Here is a 16,836-nt window from a genome sequence, read left to right as displayed (position 1 = left end):
ACTATCTAGATTTCAGTTATACTTTGACAACCTGCAATGAATTTCCATATCTGTAACATCACAAAATCAAATATAAAATGCAAATTACTTTAAGTTAAGTCATCTCGTCCGCTGAAAGGTCGAAAGGCCAAACTAGTTTGACGTAAATCCGTTAATTAAGTAAGTGAAGTCATATAAAAACAAAAATTTCGAAAATGTGAAGTTTGTACAGGTAGCGTGGCCGAGCGGTCTAAGGCGCTGGTTTTAGGCACCAGTCTCATTGAGGCGTGGGTTCGAATCCCACCGCTGCCATGATTTCATTTTATCACACCACAACACTTTTTTCTGAATTGCAAAATCTGATTGAATCATTCTGAGAATTGAACTCAAAATGGATTCAAAACAGAAAAGTTTCCTGTTATGTTACCATAGGTTTTTCATGAGCCTTTATAGAAAATGATCACATGATTTGACATTTTATCAACATTAGTTGAAAGTCAGCAGCAGGATGCACAGCCCAACTTCAAAAATGCAATGTTCATTAGATACATGAACACATACACAATTGGCATTCAAAATGGGCACATCCAATCAATATCAATCCAATTCTACAATAAAGTTAAGCTTCTGACACTCAGCTCTAAACATTAACAGTTATGAACTGGATTATAGATGTCTTTTCTTGTCTTCTCTCGAATTTTGTTTAGCTTTGACCTAGAAACACCTTTCCATCAGATACAATGCTTCACAGACTTTCAGTTTACCAGAAGAAATCTTTGACAAATTTGACTCCTGTGGCAAATTCACGTTTCATTGTTTCATCCTATCAGTCAAATATTATGGCTCTAGGCCTATTGGTTAATCATTAAATCATTGAAAGGCTTCAACGAAATTGATCCCTCTGACCTTGAATCTCAGTCGTTAATTTTTTTTGTAAGATGTGTTGGATGAATAAGTTGTTCAGATTTCAACAAATTTGATGCCTGTGGCATTGATTATGGGTCCAGATATTTCTTTTCGCAAATTTTGTTCGGCCTCATCCAAGCATGTCAGCCAAACACCATTACTTTGAAACCCCTGCTTATTGAACGGAAGTCAAGGACATTAGACAAACAGACGGATCACAGACCATGAATGTCACACCATGACATAAGCTCACTTTCAGCCAAGAGAGCTAATAACCCAATGTGAAGGGTATTTTTGTGCTATGTTAAAAGCTTCACTGAAATTTGACCAAGGGTTGTAACTCAATATCTAAGACATAAACCACTTGAATGCAGGGCATGAGGGCATGGTAATGTTTAAAGTGCTATGGAATTTGGCAAGTTTGAAAAGTCTAGAAGGAGTTCCAGCAGACAGATTGTCTGATTTCAGTGAAACACCAACTTAGTTGGGGAGGATACGCAAAGTATGGATATCTAAACAGACTCGCAGCCTCATACCACATTAAACACCACAACAACATTCGGAGACTCCAAATTAATCTTTATTAGATCTACATCAGAACTGGGTGAGAATTAAACATATGACATGTAGTGTAACTATAGTGACATTCACAACTGAAACCACTTTAATATCATATGCAAGGTGTTTTGGTCAAAGATCCATATAGATTTATGTTAATGTTACATAGATCTGTGATTGATTTTGTTTCAATTTATTTCAACATTAGCAGCATAGATAGGGTGCATGTACAAAATCATTAATTAACATCATATATTGTACTTTGAAATCTGTAGCAGTGATCATAAAAGAAGCAAAAACACAGATCTCGGAGAGGTAACCTGATTCATACCTTTATTTGTTAGGACTGTTATTTTCCTCATACCAGAGACACGCATCTCTGGTTTTATAATATTCATCTAAATATTAGTCGAATATTAAAAATGCAGAACTTGGTTCTTATAAGAAGGCAACAATTTAAACATTGAATACTTGTCACCAGATCACTGACATTCATTGGTGAGACAATGCCTTATGAACTAGTGAAAATTAATAATCCATTGGTTTTGTAAAAGTCCATGTATTATAGTAATTACAAACCAGTGTGACTTCTAAATAAGGGCGAGTATCCTGTCCTATAAAAGTGACACAATCAGAGAACGCATTAACATTCTAGGTAAGTATTCATATAGTGTATTTATGTAATATATTCTACTTATTGGTGTCATAAAGCACAAAGCTACAAAGCAAAATATGTATACTCATATAGTACATCTTCATCACAACACATCACAAATCTTTGCCAAACTGTTCTTAAATTAGAGTTTGTAACATACTATAAGATGAAGTAGAGGACACAAGTAAAAACAGAAATGCCTCCCACCCACCCCCCAGCCACATTAAAATAAAATAACATCTCAATTCGCAACAAATCCTTTAAAATAGAATCCTGATAAATGACAAATGTCAATATTATCTCTTAGTAATATAGGGTACAGAACATTGCACTATTCCTAAAGCTAAATCATAAACGAATCTAATCAACATTATTTTGGAGTCTTTTTTTTTCCCCACTTGGGTCAGGCAAGTCCAGAATTTATAATTAATATAGGACTACCATAGATGTTTCATCAGATCACAGCCACACAGATCACATCTCTGATACAGTCTGACTGTCACAGTGAAACAGTAAGATCATACAATCATATTACAACTTCAAGACAAACTGTCACAGAAGAGCCATAAGACCACATCTGTAACACAGAGCGGTCAGATTAAATCTGTCGCTAAGTCCAACCATATGATCAGATCATGTCTCTAACACAGTCTGACTGAAACAGTAGCATGGTCAGATCATGTCTCTAACACAGTCTGACTGTCACAGTACAAGGTCAGATCATGTCTCTAACACAGTCTGACTGTCACAGTACAAGGTCAGATCATGTCTCTAACACAGTCTGACTGTCACAGTACAAGGTCAGATCATGTCTCTAACACAGTCTGACTGAAACAGTAGCATGGTCAGATCATGTCTCTAACACAGTCTGACTGAAACAGTAGCATGGTCAGATCATGTCTCTCACAGTCCGACTGTCACAGCAGAATGGTCAGATCATGTCTCTCACAGTCCGACTGTCACAGCAGAATGGTCAGATCATGTCTCTCACACACACAGCAGAATCTCAGATCATGTCACAGCAGATGTCTCTAACACAGTCTGACTGGTCAGATCAGATCATGTCTCTAACACAGTCTGACTGAAACAGTAGCATGGTCAGATCATGTCTCTAACACAGTCTGACTGAAACAGTAGCATGGTCAGATCATGTCTCTTACACAGTCTGACTGAAACAGTAGCATGGTCAGATCATGTCTCTAACACAGTCTGACTGAAACAGTAGCATGGTCAGATCATGTCTCTAACACAGTCTGACTGAAACAGTAGCATGGTCAGATCATGTCTCTAACACAGTCTGACTGTCACAGCAGAATGGTCAGATCATGTCTCTAACACAGTCTGACTGAAACAGTAGCATGGTCAGATCATGTCTCTAACACAGTCTGACTGAAACAGTAGCATGGTCAGATCATGTCTCTAACACAGTCTGACTGAAACAGTAGCATGGTCAGATCATGTCTCTAACACAGTCTGACTGAAACAGTAGCATGGTCAGATCATGTCTCTAACACAGTCTGACTGAAACAGTAGCATGGTCAGATCATGTCTCTAACACAGTCTGACTGAAACAGTAGCATGGTCAGATCATGTCTCTAACACAGTCTGACTGAAACAGTAGCATGGTCAGATCATGTCTCTTACACAGTCAGATTGTCACAGTACAAGGTCAGATCATGTCTCACACACAGTCCGACTGTCACAGCAGAATGGTCAGATCATGTCTCTCACAGTCCGACTGTCACAGCAGAATGGTCAGATCATGTCTCTCACACAGTCTGACTGTCACAGTAGAATGATCGGATCATTTCTCTCACACAGTCCGACTGACACAGCAGAATGGTCGGATCATTTCTCTCACAGTCTGACTGTCAGAGTAGAATGGTTAGATCATGACCCTCTCACAGTCTGACTCACCATAGTATGTTCATATCATGTCTTTAACAGTCTGACTGTCACAGTAGAATGGTCAGATTATGTCTCTGACACAGTCTGACTCACTATAGAATGGTCAGATCATGTCTCTCACAGTCTGACTCACTATAGAATGGTCAGATCACAGCTCTCTCACAGTCTGACTCACTATAGAATGGTCAGATCACAGCTCTCTCACAGTCTGACTGTCACTATAGAATGTTCAGATCACGGCTCTCTCATAGTCTGACTGTCACTATAGAATGGTCAGATCATGTCTATGACACAGTTGGATTGTCACAGTAGAATGGTCAGATCACAGCTCTCTCACAGTCTGACTGTCACTATAGAATGTTCAGATCACAGCTCTCTCACAGTCTGACTGTCACTATAGAATGTTCAGATCACAGCTCTCTCATAGTCTGACTGTCACTATAGAATGGTCACATCTCTAGCACTGTCAATATGACAACTATACTAGAAGAGATGCCTATGTAAAAACTGCCAACCACATTCCAAGCGCATATATAATTTGCGGAACACATCACAATTACGACATTCATTCAGATGAATACTTAATTAAGTAAGCTACTTGGAGTTGAGGACACCAGTGATCAACAACCTCTGTCAGAACTGGTAAGTCAGGTTGAGGAAAATATTGATCAGTGAACTCAGTTAAGACTACCAATAAAGTCAAAGACACCAGCTAGTGGTTGTGACCTCAGTTACAATCATCTCGTCAAGTTGATGATACAAGTGATCTGTGAAGTCAAGTCATGTCTAACCAATCAATTTGAGGAAACAATAGATCAGTGACTTCAGGCAGGACCAATCAAGTCAGGGTCACAGGAGATTAGTGACCTCAGTCAGGACCAATCAAGTCAGGGTCACAGGAGGTAAGTGACCTCAGTCAGGACCAATCAAGTCAGGCTCACAAGTGATTAGTGCTCTCAGTCAGAACCAGCCAATCAAGTCGAGGACACCAGTGATGGCGCTCTCAGTCAGAACCAGCCAATCAAGTCGAGGACACCAGTGATGGCGCTCTCAGTCAGAACCAGCCAATCAAGTCAAGGACACCAGTGATGGTGCCCCTCGGTCGGAACAAGCCAATCAAGTCAAGGACACCAGTGATGGTGCTCTCAGTCAGAACCAGCCAATCAAGTTGAGGACACCAGTGATGGTGCCCTCAGTCAGAACCAGCCAATAAAGTCAAGGACACCAGTGATGGTGACCTCAGTCCGGACCACATATCAAGTCAGGGACACAAGAGATTAGGTTCTTCAGTCGGGACCAGCCAATCAAGGACAGCAGTGATGGTAACCTCAGTCGGGACCAGCCATTCAAGTCAAGGACACAAGTGATGGTGACCTCAGGCCGGACCACATATCAAGTCAGAGACACAAGAGATTAGGTTCTTCAGTCGGGACCAGCCAATCAAGGACAGCAGTGATGGTAACCTGTCGGAACCTGCCATTCAAGTCAAGGACACAAGTGATGGTGACCTCAGGCCGGACCACATATCAAGTCAGAGACACAAGAGATTAGGTTCTTCAGTCGGGACCAGCCAATCAAGGACAGCAGTGATGGTAACCTGTCGGAACCTGCCATTCAAGTCAAGGACACAAGTGATGGTGACCTCAGTCAGAACCAGCCAATCAAGTCGAGGACACAAGCGATGGTGACCTCAGTCAGAACCAGCCGATCAAGTCAAGGACACAAGCGATGGTGACCTCAGTCAGAACCAGCCATTCAAGTCAAATGATCTCCTTTCACAATTACTGTTTGTAGCTGCATTTCTATGTAAATAATACCAGTTGTACAAATTTCTCCCCTCGGTAAAATCTATATATCACCTCTTGTCTACTAATAGAGAATTTATGTACAAATCACTGAAAAAAAAAAAAAAAAAAAAACCCTGACAGATGTATGCGATTCTCCTCCCCATTGAAACCTTAAGGTTATCTAAATCCTGCCAAATAACGTAAATATATTGTAACCAGTTTTGGCTTGGACCTGTATTCACATGTCTACTATATCAGTAACAATAACATGATTAATAACATAATCCTTTCTGCTAAACTGTCTAGATCAAAACAACCAGCATTGTTAAACTAGCTGAAGGCATCGCCCATTCTGATAAATTATGACTGTTTCATAAGTTCATTCTGACATGATGAACATTTCAACAAACAAACATCTTAATCTTCATTTCGATCAACACATCTTCATAGAACTTAAAATCCATTTAAACATGGATAAAATTGTGCATTTTACAGGTAGCACTCATCTAGTCTCAAGAAAACATGTCCTTATTGTATACATGTGTTGCTAGACAAGACAACCTGCTCATATACAAAACTGAACTGTCCAAACAGTTAAGTGTCTGCATTGGTTCATGTCTGCTCCACCTTGACACGTTTTTCTGGCTGTCCATCAAGCTGGTCGGCAGAGCGTTTGTTTTGGTTGTTATTCCACATCTGGTCGAAGGTTACAATGATACATGTCATATTGTCACAGCCAGTCCCATCACCAAGGGTGTTTGGTGCAAGGCAGTAATCAAATATCTGTACAACACAAAAAGCAAATGTCGATTGTTTAATGATAGTATATATCATAGTCAGTGAGCAACCTACAATTTATTTTTATGAGTCCTTTTCAACCTTAATGCTAAATATAATGGGCTACTCTGTTACACTTGAGTTTTTCAAGAAATTCTTCTGTAAATTTTGAGTATTTCCAAAAATTCTTCAAGTCTCATAAAAATTTTATGATAACAGGACTCACATGTAGATAAATCACTGCATAGTGCTATAAAATCCATGCAAGAGAAACAGATCACATAATGGTACAAAAATTTATACAAGGGAAGTAACTCTGGATAAACAACTAGCACATATAACAAAGCTAGTAGAATGTTACCTTAACTACCTGAGAAATAGATTGCAATTTAACACCAAGCACCAAAATCAATGAATTTATATTGATCTAAATTTGCAATGTAAATACTGTCATAAACTATTGGCACATCAATTTGTCAAAGATATATTTAATACAGTGTAACACCTTCAGCATGTTACTTAAATGCATAGTAGTGATAAATACATTAAAGTATAATATATATACCTCTTCACAGATCACAGATGGTTTTTTCTTTTTCTCAGGATCCTTTAACCTCTCAGAAACAAAATCAACAACTTCCTGGCTAGTCATGTAGTTCCTGAAATTTAAGGTTTTACAGTGAATCAATACTTTATACTTTTAATTCTTCCAGGCAATGTTTGCGAAGTATATTCACTAGTTTTTCACTATCAAGAATTTTGGTTCATGTTAAATGAAACCGATCATTTGACTGCGAAAATGAATTAATTTGAAATTATATAATGATGGTAAATGGAAAGAAAAATTATCCTTTGCCATGCAAGTGTTAATTGTAAAATTGACATCAAATGATCACAGAGTATCATAAATGTATTACAGGGAAGTAACTCTTGATGCACAACTGGCATGTGGGACAAAGTCAGCAGAATGTTCCCTTTCCAGCACATCTTATCTATTACTGACATCAAAATCACATGCCACAAAACATCAAGGTATCAGTCATTGTGTTCCATTTTGAATCATACTAACTTTGATATTAGACAGAGTGACTTCTAAAATAATACAAAACATTAGTTTATTTGGTGGCAATTATTTAGTTTTTCATTTAAATAGGAGAAGTCATTTAAATACTGACCATATGCCATCACAGGCAAGCACCATGAACTGGTCGGTCTCTTGTAATGTAGTGCACTGAAGATCAGGTAATGCAGTAATCATCTGTTCCTTAGCATCCTTCTCCTTGTTCCTCTTGTAGAAATGGTCGCCTGTAAACAGAGAAGCCTGAATTGACAATGCTCATCAACCTACATCTTCCTTTTATGTAAACAGGAATAAAGACTTGTTATTTATAAAGAAAACATATTTGCTTTCTTCTCTGACATTTTGTTGTACATGTATACTATGAATTATAATTTCTAAAAATCTTAAATAAATTAAATTGGATACAAGCAGTTTATATCATCTGTATCCTTGAAGAACATAAAATCATCAATGTGACAATGATTTTTTTTTATCTATAAATGGACAAATTGAATACTGCATGTAGCTGGCATTGCTTCAAATGGAGATACACAAATGTACAATAAAACTTGTTGACAATAGAGGAAAAATCCTAGTTTTATTTATAAGTCCTTTCAAGTAAAAATTACTTACCAATTGCCCTAGAGAGGTTGAGACCTCCATTTACCCGTCCATCACTAGTAACTTTGCCCCCAGCAGCCACTATTCTGTTACGTTCTATATCATCCTCTGGCTTGTGGTCAAAGGACAAATCCAGAGCCTTCCCATCCCTGCACAGTATACAGCGGGAGTCTCCAGCATTGGCCACTACCACCTCTTTATCATTAACAACAGCCACAACCGCGGTACAGCCACTACAGTATCCAGGCTACAAACAACAATCACATCATCAACAACAGCCACCACAGCGGTACAGCCACTACAGTATCCAGGCTACAAACAACAATCTCATCATCAACAAGAGCCACCACAACAGTACAGCCACTACAGTATCCAGGCTACAAACAACAATCACATCATCAACAACAGCCACCACAGCGGTACAGCCACTACAGTATCCAGGCTATGAAAAATAATCACATCATTAACAACAGTCACCACTGCGGTACAGCCATTACAGTATCCAGGCTACGAAAAATAATCACATCATTAATGACAGTCGCCATTGTGGTACAGCCATTACAGTATCCAGACTACAAACAGCAATCTCATCATTAATAACAGTTGCCATTGTGGTACAGCCATTACAGTATCCAGGCTACAAACAACAATCACATCATTAACAACAGTCGCCACTGTGGTACAGAAACTACAGTATCGAGGCTACAAACATCAATCACATCATTAACAACAGTCGCCACTGAGGTACAGCCATTACAGTATCCAGGCTACAAACATCAATCTCATCATTAACAAGTCGCCACAGCAGTACAGCTACTACAGTATCCAGACTACAAACAACAATCACATCATTAACAACAGCCACCACAACGGTACAGCCATTACAGTATCCAGGCTACAAACAACAATCTCATCATTAACAACAGTCGCCACTGTGGTACAGCCATTACAGTATCCAGGCTACAAACAACAATCTCATCATTAACAACATTCACCACTGTGGTACAGCAACTACAGTATCAAGACTACAAAAAACAATCACATCATTAACAACAGGGGCCACAGCAGTACAGCTACTACAGTATCCAGACTACAAACAACAATCACATCATTAACAACAGCCACCACAGCGGTACAGCCATTACAGTATCCAGGCTACAAACAACAATCTCATCATTAACATCATTAACAAGTCACCCTGTGGTACAGCCACTACAGCATCTAGGCTACAAACCAACAGTCTCATCATTAACAACAGTCGTCACAGCTGTATAGCCACTACAGTATCCAGACTACAAACAACAATCACATCATTAACAAGTCACCCCTGTGGTACAGCCACTACAGCATCTAGGCTACAAACCAACAGTCTCATCATTAACAACAGTCGTCACAGCTGTATAGCCACTACAGTATCCAGACTACAAACAACAATCACATCATTAACAAGTCACCCCTGTGGTACAGCCACTACAGTATCTAGGCTACAAACCAACAATCTCATCATTAACAACAGTCGCCACAGCAGTACAGCTACTACAGTATCCAGACTACAAACAACAATCACATCATTAAAAGGTCACCCCTGTGGTACAGCCACTACAGTATCTAGGCTACAAACCAACAATCTCATCATTAACGACAGTCGTCACAGCAGTACAGCCACTACAGTATCCAGACTACAAACAATCACATCATTAACAAGTCACCCCTGTGGTACAGCCACTACAGTATCTAGGCTACAAACCAACAATCTCATCATTAACAACAGTCGCCACAGCAGTACAGCTACTACAGTATCCAGACTACAAACAACAATCACATCATTAACAAGTCACCCCTGTGGTACAGCCACTACAGTATCTAGGCTACAAACCAACAATCTCATCATTAACAACAGTCGCCACAGCAGTACAGCTACTGCAGTATCCAGACTACAAACCAACAATCACCTTATAAATAACAGCCACAATGGCGGTACATCTACTACAGTACCACGATCTTTCTACAAACATTTTTTGATTACGTTAGAAATACCTCATCATTGTTCTGATCACTGCCAGTCGGGTAACATAAATCATCATCTTCGTCCTCTTCACTTTCCTCGCTATCTTCACTTTCATCTTCCTCCTCGTCACTACTGTGAGAAAAATATAAACAATGCCAGGTAAACATTAAGGAATAGGATTTTATTGTTTTTGAGTGTCAAGAAGTGTCATGAAATATATATATAGAAATCAATAAACAACTTCAAAAGTTTAATACCTTGAAAAGATTGATGACTGTTAAAACTTTCATGGTCTTAACAAAAACTTAGAAGCAAAAAGATTTATTTTTCCTAGAAATCCTGAAATGGACCATTAATCTGCTGTATTCAAGATATTACATAATTATCTGCTTATGCATCCTTGATATTCCAGGGGTTATGACCATTTTAGCTCTCTTCAACCCTACAACATTTCATGGCAAAATTGAAGGTTCCATGTGTGACACCCTATGGAAGAGACACAAAACACTTTGATGTCCACCAAATGACCCTCAAGGCTGCAGAAATATTTTTTACTGGCTTTGACATTGGGTGTTACTCAATTGTAATCTTCAAAGGAGTGCATAAGCCTTTGATTGGTCAGTCTTTTGCTCCTATAACCCACTCTAAACCCAATAAATTCACTTCACCTGTGCCTTCAAGTTTGCCATGAAATGATCCAGGTGTGCAGACAGTGAAAGTGATGATAACCCAGGAGTATCAAGGACACAATCTTTGTAATTCCATTCTTGTGAATTGGGAAGATCAGAACATTTGCAAAAGAAATACCAGTAAATGTATTTTGTCAGTCTTGTGGCAGACAATGAATGTTTTGCCATCAATAACGTACCAGTTGTTGGAGAATAATATTTTGTGTACCCAAGATGAAACAGTGTATCTGTGCAAGTCTATCAATTACCTGTTAAACTCTACATCTTCATCTTCACTATCCTCATCATCTAATTCCTCTTCATCACTGTCTATATCTTCTAAGTGTCTACTCTTTCCTAGCTTCTTTCCTCCGGATGACGATCCTCCCCCAATCTATCACATTAAAATTTTGAAAAAATGTTGAAGCATTTGCAATATTCATAAACTGATGTTTCAAAAATAGCTTTTGCAATTTTTTTGCTTCGCTGAAAGATGCATTAATTGCAGCAGCTCAAGTATCTCACAGATAAATTTAGGATCAGAAAATAGACCAGATTACTTGAGATCCACAGTATGCATCAGGTGGTGTGATACTCGATCACCCTGTGGATGTAGAGTGACATCTTGGTGTAGGGAATTTAAGTCCCATGTTTCAACCGGTCAACACCCAACACCGGCAAATATATTCAAACATTTTAATCAATTTAAAATTATTCGATAAAATGCAGACATTTGTAAATTACAAAAGCACAATCTTAACCCACGGTAAAATGTATTTACATTCAGTATAATTTGCAAGACGAAATATGACTCATAGATAAAATTCAGGAACTGACCACATTCATTTGTGAAATCAAATGCTGTAATCAAGAGGTGCAACTCAGCATTATGACCAAATATGGCATTGCTATAAATAACACAAACCCAGAGACAGTAATTAATGGATTTAGATTATCAAACATTACATAATGAAAGTAATTCTCTGATTGTCCATAAACATGGGACTTGTGTTTCTGCTGCAAGTCCCAGTCCCAGAGCCACAGATAGATACACTTAATCTACAGTACGATTACTAGTTAGACAAGTCCTTTGTTTCACTAAACCCAACACCTGTCCACATAGAGTTGAGCCAGTGTCAGTATACAGGTAAAAAACTTGGGTGTTAAGCTGGTGTGATCCGGTGTTTCAACCTGTTTCGACTGTGTCCATGAGTGGATGGGATTTAGAGCCTACACTGTGCGGGTGTTTGAGTACTACAATGCTTGACACATACTGTATACTGTACCTCTAGATCTCTACCCTTTCATTTACTTGACAAATCATTTTGTTGGTATTCAAAGATTTACACACACCTGGTGTCGTATGATTATGGAAATTCAGGAGATGACAATCTCAACGAACTGAAGACTGAGAATATATGACCTGGAGTGCAATATGTTTGTGTAAAGATATATACAGCATAGTACAAAGTGGTGCTGCTAACTTTAGAAATATCACTCCACTTAAATCACTAAGAAAGAGCAATATCAATAATAGACATGTATTTACCTGACTTGAGCTGCTTGAACCTCCATTGCTCATCTGATCAGGGTCAGCACTTCCTGTGGATCCCTCTACACTACTATCCATTCCACGGGTAGATGATGGGCTCTCATGCATCTCAGAGTTTTGACTAGATGATCCGCCTACAGACCCTTTTGCTGTTCCAGTCTCCTGTGATGTGCTATCTGCTTCTGCGGTCTCTTCCACCTCACACTTGCTTGTCACTGCCTCCTGGTTATTGTCTGTGCTAGAAACACTGGCATTTTGTACCGATTGTCCTCCACTACATAATGACGATGAAGATGACGATAATACAGATGAAGAGCAAGCCTCAGATGACTCGACTCGCTGAGTCGATGATGGAGTGGATTCCTCGTCTGTCTTAATAACACTGTCACATTCCATCTTTCTTATATCACTTACAGAAGAAGCTGCCATACTTCCTTGGGCTTTCTGTAGAATTTCACTCTGTTCCTTCTCTCTATTAAGATTGTTTTCATTCTCTGCATGACCATTTGCCAGCTTTTCTTGGATGTCAGCTGTGGCCCGCAGTGGGATGACTGACCCTTCTAGTGGCCCATTGTCTTTTACATCACTCTCCTCACTATCATCTCCCTGGCCAAACATTGGCCTTTTGGCACGAATCATTGGTGAATTAATTTGTTTTTTTTTACGAAGATTTTTTATTTCTGATGGTGTGCCAACACCGCCTTCGTATTGTGCCATGAGTTCCTCAATAGGCATATCAGCTTCCTGTCTCAACATTTCAGCCTCATTCTTCTGTCGTATTTTCTCTGAAAACACATAAAAAATAATGAAAAGAAAAAAAAGAAAAGAAAAAAAAGCCAAAGTTAGATTCTTCTCACCAAATCAATTTTGTCTACATTGAAGTCTGAAGTAATTCAAATATAAACTTCTTGGAATCTTTAAACTGCGTTTGAATGAACAAACTTATTGCCTCCTTTGGGCTATTTTTTTTATGCAAATGACTCATAACAGTCTTTACTAATGAAATATATACTGTAATTTTGAAGTATAAAAGTGTTTGTGTGATAGGGTATTTACAGTGAGTTTGGTGTATATATCATTACATAATACCTTCTTCATCATCAACAATATCATCTAATCCTGCAGACACTTTGAGAGCTTTCTGGACCTCATCTGTAAGCAAATGGCTGTCGAACCCGAGGAAGGCTTCTTCGAGGGCAGGACCTATTTCTTTGCTTTTGAACTTGTCAAGGTTCTTCAAGTATTCAGGAAAATGTTCTGCACAATACTGAGCAACTTCAGCACCTAAAAATCATTTCAATTTTAAAAATGTTATTAAGCTTGCAACAGAGAGCAATCATTATCAAATGAGTTAACATGAGCAGACTCTTTTGAAAATGGGAAACATTATGATATTTGAAGAATGGCAGCAGTAATGCAGTCTGGCTGAAACTTTCCAGTAAGATTAACAAAAGTAGTCTTTCAATGTTTTAGGTTAGTATACAAAATATTTACATCAAATGCTGTTTTTGTAAATTGTAACATTGACTATCATCTTCATGCAATATTGACAAATGGTTAAATGTACATCTAAATGTAAAAAGAAATAAAAATGATATTTGTATCTAGATATAACATTGGATATTGAAGACTACTTTACTTATGTTTCATATTTTTACCTTTCAGCCTAGTGATATCCTTTGAGATTGCAAAATAACGATGGTTAACAAAAAGTTCTTGATATTTTGTGACCAATAACAATATTTATGATAGCTTACATATTTTAATTCTGGAAAAAAGAGTCTGATCAATCCTGATATAGAGTGAGAAAATCTAGCTTAAATATATCTGCTACATATTCTAAAACAATCAACACAAAATTCTGGCAACAGGTTTCAAATGCCTGGCTGGGAGGCGCAACTATAAAGTAAATAGAGAAAAATTAACAAAACATACCTCCATGGCCATCATAAACAGCAAAAAAGGATGTATTATTTCCTGCAAAGTTTGGAATACAGTTGTGGGCATCCTGTAACAGTAAAAAAACAAACGCTTTAGTCTGACACAAATCACAACTGAAAATTTAATACTATTTTGCTAGCTACATGAACATATATGATGGCCAGTGTATTAATCATGAAATTGGGACTATTTATTACCACTCTCAGTTTAACATTTCCAATATTTTTTAGATGATGCAGTTACAATCATAACATATTACATATATGCAAAGACATCCTTTGAGCTCGGATTGTCATTGATGTTGAAAATGTGTTTCTAAATCTAAAGGAAAAATGTTTCAGAGATTATAAGTAACCTTGCTGTATTTGTCAAATAGGAACAGCAACAGGTAAGGCAGACCACCTGCACACATAATCAAGGTCTCTATAGACGAGTGCACTGTCCAATTATCTAATTAGTGTCACTTAAGTTAATTCTTGCTGACCACGCTGCTACCCTGTCAGGGAGTACACCTCTGTACCCAGTCGATTGTTTTCTACCTAATTAACAATAGATCATTGGTCAGGACTCATGAGGGGACCATGTTAAATGGTCAGTTAACATGAGGATCATTATACAGACTATTAAGTGGTTGTTACCATGTTTCAGCCAAATAACAAATTCATCATAAAAATGGTTTGAAAAACATCTTTATGACGGAACAATGTGCAAGTGTTCCTCAATCAATGCCAATAATTTAAACATATCAGTCCTTAAAAAGCCTAATTAGTTGGCATCCTGAGTAATAAATCAGACCAAAGAAACATTTCACTCACTTTAAAGTTGACTAAAATTACAAGTATGTTGGGTTTTCCCCAAAAAAACGTGATAATGGTTGAACAGGATGCAGCAACACTTTTGCAAAATAGGAACCGATAGGAACGGATAGGAACAGGACCACACCAGAATAATATTTTTACATTTAATTTATGAATAAACATTTCACAGTAAATCCAAATATTAAAACATCATGAACCATGAGATACTGATTAAAATATTTTGAATTTCAGGAAAGACTTTATTTCATTTATCTTTTTGTACTTCTTTCTCTAAAATTTTAATAAAATGGCAGCTTAAAATTTCATGAGATGACTAATATTATTTTTCCCTTATTTTGAAAATAGTTTCACATATTAACTTCTCTGACTATGACTGAGGTCCCATCCAATCATCAGTTTTGCTAATGCAAGGTTGATTTTTGTCTTGTACAATTAAAATTTCGAAATATTTATATAACAGTTGTATTACAGAATTTTTTTTTAATCATGTTATGTTATCATGGTCTGTTCAGTGTTTCTGACATGGCTATTCCATGTCATATAGGTATATGACATGATAGTAAAAAGAATATATATACACTAAGTAAAAGGTAGCTAACTTCTCACATGGCAAGAGATGACATGAGTCTGTATACCTTGGGCTATACTTATGCATGTCATGTATTTTTAGGGTTAAAAGTCACACCTGTATTTTCAATGTGATCCACAAAGTAGCAGCATTGAAGTATAAGCCGCACCCCTTTTTTTACAAGACGGTAACCACTATGCATTTTTACCAAGATGCTATGATTAGTCAATGTAAAGCAAACAGGTAAATGGCGGTACCCTACCTGACCTGCCTCAACGTTTCATTCCTTTTGGTTTTTTTTAATACATATAGTTGAAATAAATATCACAAATTACACCAGTATACCAGCCCTGATTTTGCCATTTTTATGGCATAATGTAACTTATGGAACTATTACTGTTCTAGTATATACTTCTTATGCTCAGCTGGCCACAAACTTGTGAGCATGACTGGTCAGGATTTTAAAGTCTTGGATTATATCAAGTCATCTGTAGGTCTATCATGGTGAGATTTTAAAGTCTTTAGAAGTATAAATCAGTTACAATGTCAATGATGAGACAATTTTCTCAAGTTGTACAACAGAACACATCATTACTAATTGGAGGTCACACCTACAAAATGTAAGAGAGATCCTTGCAATCATTCCAAAACTTAATATATGCTAAATGAATTTCACAAGATGACTATTCAAAATAAAACATTTATGCGAACACGACCCAAATTACTGATCAGTGTTTTATGTATGATGGAGTCCGAACCCACAAGGAAAACCTTGTCATTGTGATACCTCTTGAGACATTCGCCATCCCTGCATTGATGACGCGCCATATGTAAAATTGCTACATTCTTGATCGGTAGAGTTTTTCTCCGTGTTTGGCGTAGACAGATACACACCCATGGTTAAAGCAGACACTGTAAGATTCCACTTACTTTTACGTGTATACTATAACCCTACATGTGTGTATTTCGCGGTTTGTCGGATAGGCTCACGTGACATCATCTGAGCAGCAAATATTTCTTTTGTTGTGTA

General features: G+C 37.7%; 1 protein-coding gene and 1 non-coding gene across 2 annotated transcripts; one reads left to right on the top strand and one right to left on the bottom strand.

The window, feature by feature from the left end:
- The first annotated feature begins 210 nt into the window (after positions 1–210).
- Positions 211–291, top strand: Trnal-uag (transfer RNA leucine (anticodon UAG)). Its single transcript has one exon. It is a non-coding gene; the product is annotated as a tRNA-Leu (tRNA).
- A 2,868-nt stretch (positions 292–3,159) lies between these two features.
- LOC132565331 (probable protein phosphatase CG10417) lies at positions 3,160–16,712 on the bottom strand. Its single transcript, XM_060229972.1, has 10 exons — positions 16,594–16,712; positions 14,415–14,487; positions 13,569–13,763; positions 12,477–13,264; positions 11,197–11,321; positions 10,289–10,391; positions 8,264–8,498; positions 7,746–7,875; positions 7,136–7,229; positions 3,160–6,576 (listed from the first exon to the last, which is right to left on the bottom strand). Exons 1-10 carry the CDS (start codon positions 16,702–16,704, stop codon positions 6,406–6,408), a joined length of 2,025 nt encoding a protein of 674 aa, XP_060085955.1. The 5' UTR covers positions 16,705–16,712; the 3' UTR covers positions 3,160–6,405.
- Between the last annotated feature and the right edge of the window lie 124 nt (positions 16,713–16,836).

Source organism: Ylistrum balloti, unplaced genomic scaffold, assembly GCF_031769215.1.
Source record: "Ylistrum balloti isolate Yb309-2 unplaced genomic scaffold, AGI_CSIRO_Ybal_v1 Utg369716, whole genome shotgun sequence".
Lineage (NCBI taxonomy): Eukaryota > Metazoa > Mollusca > Bivalvia > Pectinida > Pectinidae > Ylistrum > Ylistrum balloti.
Note: the sequence above shows the minus strand (reverse complement) of the source record. Positions and strands in the feature narration are given on the sequence as shown.

Excerpts from the sequence above, each read along its gene's own strand:
- LOC132565331 (XM_060229972.1), bottom strand. The coding sequence starts at position 16,704 with ATGGGTGTGTATCTGTCTACGCCAAACACGGAGAAAAACTCTACCGAT. Across the intron at positions 10,392-11,196 it reads GAAGATGTAGAGTTTAACAG|TAGTGACGAGGAGGAAGATG; the intron begins GTAATTGATAGA and ends TTTTTCTCACAG. Across the intron at positions 8,499-10,288 it reads GTGATCAGAACAATGATGAG|CCTGGATACTGTAGTGGCTG; the intron begins GTATTTCTAACG and ends TGTTGTTTGTAG.